Below are 5000 nucleotides of genomic sequence, written 5' to 3'. Positions count from 1 at the left end.
TATTGTGGTATCAATTCTGTATACTGATGCATCAAGTTTACTATACATTTCATTCATTCCTTATAGAAAAGACAAAACAGGTGCCTATCTCCTGTCTAAATACATGTGCAAATAGCCATGTTTTTAAATAAATTCTAACACTCATATTACTACATAATAAAATTCTAAGAATTTTCAGAAGCCAATCTTACACCCATTTTGTGAAGGAAGGCCTCTATCCTGGAGTCTAAGTACTGTGGGTGACGATCACCTTGGACTATGATCCTTAAGCCCTGAGTTCCATTGGCTCTTCGGACACCACACCACACAATGTAGCCCAATTGTTCCTGAAAATTTAAAACATGGTTCTTAATCTCATCCATCAGTCATGTTTAGATTCAAATTTTATCAAAACACATTTTGTACTATGACTACTAAAAGGCTGAGGAAGTGAAAGAGTAAGTCAAAGAGGTAAAGAAAGGAACAATAGTGAGAAGATGGCAAAGTAGGTAGTATAAATAAGGAGGGGGGGGAGGAAGAACAAAAACAGAACAAAACCAAAGAAGTTAACTGTGTCTGAACTATCAACCCTTTACCAATGGATGGCATGTATGCCAATCCATGCTGGGAATGGCCATCTCACTTGGGACATTATCTTCATTCAATCACAGTTTATATACACTTTAATATCAAGAATTTGTACAGTGGTGGACAGAAATTGGGAGAGTTTTGGCAAAAATATCACTAAGACCCCATTATTTCATACATGTCTATATCAAAGAGACAAACCAGACTTATCAGGTGCAAGGATGGCACAAAAATATGGCCATATTTATGTGTGGCCCTACAGATAAGGCTTTTCAGCATTTTTGCCATCCCAGGGACATTGGGTTTAGTAGTCATTATAACCATTTTTCAAAACACTGTTAACCCCTTGGTGACGGGTGAAGAAAACTACATCAAGCTGAATCACCGGCTCATAGCACTTTGGTGCGCTGCCACGGCATACAACCACACGCCACAGATCAAGTGGTTAGTTTTGATGCCTATCGGCGTGACCTGTCAGGAAGGGGTTAACTAACCTCCCTTCATAACAACAATGGGACAAAAGAAAGAGTTATCTCACCTTGGTTCTTAGCTCATCAAATGCAGGCTCAGCAAAGATTTGACAGAGTAATTCCAGCAACATATTTGGGTGTGTTCCCTGCATGCCGCACTGGAAAAAGGTTTCAATAGCCGAATCACGATGGACAGAATTCTCAGCCTGATACACTAAGCTGCTTCCTGGAAAAAAAGATTCACTGTCAAAATATAACCAAGGGAACAAAATAGCAAAACCAATCAATGAAAAATTCAATCCCCTGGAAACTTGTATTGTTATTAGACTAATGAACAAAAAAAAGTTTTTGCACCTTCATAGGCCTACTCTGATACACAGAGAAACAAAAAGTAACACTTGACTATCTATAAATTCAGCAACTTCAATTTTGAATATGCACATGTTATGTAAACAGTACACTCATTTTTTGTTAACAATTAAGATTAGAATAATATATGGAATATCTAATATGTAATTTACCATTTGACATATGATATTCATTAACATTACAAACTGTGTGCATTTATAGGCAGTGATAGCATAATTTGTCATGCAAACAAGCTGGTTAGTTATATATCCAATAGTGTATTTATCCATTAACAACAATATAAGAAATTGGCTGAATATTATGAGAAAAAAATTATACTTGATCATGATCAGACATAAAATAAGATGAAAGCTTGGACTTGTAATTTTTCTTATGCAGACCTAAGATACATGTTTGCTTGCTTAAAAATATAAAGTTAATTCACACATTGAACAAAGAACAAATTAACACTACTAACATATTTGTGCTTATATAGTCCCGATATATTAATCAAAACGGGCCACATCAACAATGCAAGAAAGAAAGAAAAAAAGATATGATTATTCATATTCTCAAATAGCTAACATTTCCTTTGAAATCTTCACATCCATAATATAACTGATATATATTTACAGACTAAAGAAAACAATAATAATAATGATGATAATAATAATAATAATAATAATAATAATAATAATAATAATAATAATAATAATAATAAAAAAAAAAATAATAAAATAAAAAATGGCATTCCAGTCAACAAAGGAATCAACATCAATTCCTTAACCCCAAGGATACATACTACACACTTCACAATATCACTTTTTCTCTACATAATTTTGTGCATACTTGCCATCCTTCAGCTGGTACTCTCTCTGCCGAGTCAACTGGGAATTTAGGAGAGGCTTGGTGTGTGCCTTGTCAGTCAGGTGTTTTTGGATGATAGAAGACATGCGCATGGCAGCATCTCTTGTTGCATTTCCGTGAACTAACATTTCTAAATGGAGATTTGAAAGGAACCTTGGGATAAAGGCCTCTAGAGCCTCCACTGTCAACTCTGATGAAAAATGTGAAATAAAAAAAATTAGTATCGCTGACAAATGACGTTATATGTATCTGATATACATAATGTAATATACATTTGTGTAAAAGCAAAATTATAACTTGAAGACACTTACCAAACAAAATGTTGTTGATTTCTACAAGGTTAGTTATGTGAAGCATTTTGTGTGTGTGTGTGTGTGTGTGTGTGTGTGTGTGTGTGTGTGTGTGTGTGTGTGTGTGTGTGTGTGTGTGTGTGTGTGTGTGTGTGTGTGTGTGTGTGTGTGTGTACATGGGCATGCATGTATGGGGGTGGGTGGGTGGGTGGGTTTGTGGGTGGTTGAGTGTGAGTGTGTGTGGGTGGGTGGATGTGAGTGTGGGTGGTTGGGTGGATGTGAGTGTAAGTGGGTGGGTGGGTATATAAATGAGTAGGGGAGCATGTGTGCATGTGTGTGGGTGGGGGTGTGTGTGGGCAGGTGGGGGGGGGGGGTGTATGTGGGGGTGGGGTTGCAGAGGGCAGGTAGGGGTGTGTGTGTGGGTGAGTGGGTGGGGGTGTGTGGGGGCAGGTACGGGTACATGTGTATGTTTGGGTGGGTGGGTGTGCATATGGGTGTGGGTGTGGGTGGATAAGTCTATGTGGCTGTCAATGTGAGAGTGTCTGTGTGGGTGTGTCTGTGTGTGGGTGTGGGTGTGTCTAGCGTGTTAGCATAAATATGTGTTTACCTGAAGTGGCATTCAAAAGTTCCTCCTTTGTCCAGCCATGTTCTGCCAGCAATAAGGATGTATAAAACACAACATGTTGATGTGGTTGATCTGCTCTGAAGTTACGTAAGGCACGGACATACTGCCAAGGAAATTACACAATTAATTTCATATATTAGGAAACAGCATGCAATTAAGAAGCAGAAAGATAATAATAATAAAAATATAAATATTTTATTTACTTATTGTATATCAAATTTCCAGAGAGTATAGAGTAAAAGTTCAATTCTATAACACTGAACTTACAGCATCTTTAAGAATCTCAAAACGCTTCGGATCAACAGTGAATGTAGTCATGCGTTCCATGATTTTCTCTAGCAGTACATGTTGTTTGTCGTTGTAACCCTTGACATTCAGCTGCAATACAAAAAAGATTAATTCATTATTATTATTGTTTTAAATAAGAAGTTCAAATAGAAGACTATTAACAAAAATATTTTTTCCACATTAATTAACTTACTTTACTTAAATATGTAACCAACTATGATTACAAATTAATATGTAAGATACTTACAGTAAGACCATACTTAGTATTGGACAAGGAATAGACAAGTCCAGCCAACTCAGCAGCATAAGTGTATTCGGTGAGTGCATCCCGAAACAGTTGTGCAAACATGTGCAGTAGATTGGTGTGGTGAGGGTCCAGGTAAGCCAAAGGACTGAAATAAAAATGGATAAACAACTGAAGCTTTTCAAAATATTACAAAACCTATCAGAAAACCAATTAAATGAAAATCCTGTCATTAAACAACTTATAACCATGGCATTCCCTGTGCAGTCACTCTTATTTGCCAAAATTGTTGAAGGGCTGTCAAAAACTGGTGGGCCTCTTTTTTATTTATTACTGAGATGAATGAAGTGTCTAATGATATATGTCTGATAATATTAGCATTCCCCTTATAAGGTCCATCCTGAGCCAATCATAAAGTCCTGCTTCTTGCCTCTTTCTTCTTATAAACTGAACATGAGTATGAAGTAGTAATTTCCGCTAAACATATTATACTACTACATGTCAGTCACCTCCTAAAATATTGTTTGTCTTTATACTATAAATATATAGATACATAAAAATACTTTGAAATACTTATTCTATACCTATACACAAGATGTTGTTATATATGTGCATTATTTGCATGTTTACAGAAACCTACTAAAATTATCCCCATTATCATTCATGTCAAAGGATATCAAAGACTCACAAAGCTTTACATATCTTGGTAATGTAGTTCATGACTAGGCTACAGACCATGAAGTCAGTAGATGGACTAGTCTGAAAACATGAGGTATGAACTCGCATCACAAGAGCATCTGAAGATGTCACATGTGCAGAAGGACTAAGATATGTGTCTGTAAGCCCCTGATGCTGCCTGTTTTGCTGTATAAAAGTAAATCTTGGCCTCTCCTGTGCCTTGGAGCCATGTCTTTACATTTTCTACATGTCTCTGCATTGGATCATAGGGTAATGTTGTAAACTATGCAGAGACAAAAATTTCAAATCTAACTTTCATGGAAAACACAAAGTCAAATGCATACCCTCAAAACTTACGTAACTATAAACCTCATACAAAGGCTAATTTTTAAAACATTTATAAAAAAAAAAGCCATTTTGGATTTTTTTAAAGGGGGTATTATCATTCATAAAAACTCTAGGGGGGTTGACAACCATAGAAGAAACCATTCTAGGCAGAAGTTTATCAGAAATACATATCTCAAATTTCATAAAACCAGCTGCTTTGTCCTTCAAAACACCAGAAAGTTTCATTAAAGATTTATGCATCATTGTAAGTCTTATTGTTATTACTGAATTTGCCA

General features: G+C 36.1%; 1 protein-coding gene across 3 annotated transcripts in view; it reads right to left on the bottom strand.

Moving 5' to 3' along the window:
* LOC125029568 (insulin-degrading enzyme-like) overlaps positions 1-5000 on the bottom strand; it is a 21650-nt gene that overhangs the window by 4695 nt on the left and 11955 nt on the right. For all 3 annotated transcript variants that reach the window (XM_047619530.1, XM_047619529.1, XM_047619531.1), the window contains exons 12-17: positions 3703-3847; positions 3435-3545; positions 3150-3270; positions 2239-2442; positions 1106-1263; positions 192-326 (exon numbers count right to left, since the gene is read on the bottom strand). In XM_047619530.1, the coding sequence (XP_047475486.1) occupies positions 192-326; positions 1106-1263; positions 2239-2442; positions 3150-3270; positions 3435-3545; positions 3703-3847 (874 nt within the window). The remainder of the gene's footprint in view (positions 1-191; positions 327-1105; positions 1264-2238; positions 2443-3149; positions 3271-3434; positions 3546-3702; positions 3848-5000) is intronic.

Source organism: Penaeus chinensis, chromosome 10, assembly GCF_019202785.1.
Source record: "Penaeus chinensis breed Huanghai No. 1 chromosome 10, ASM1920278v2, whole genome shotgun sequence".
NCBI lineage: Eukaryota > Metazoa > Arthropoda > Malacostraca > Decapoda > Penaeidae > Penaeus > Penaeus chinensis.
This window is presented reverse-complemented; position numbering and strand designations above follow the sequence as displayed.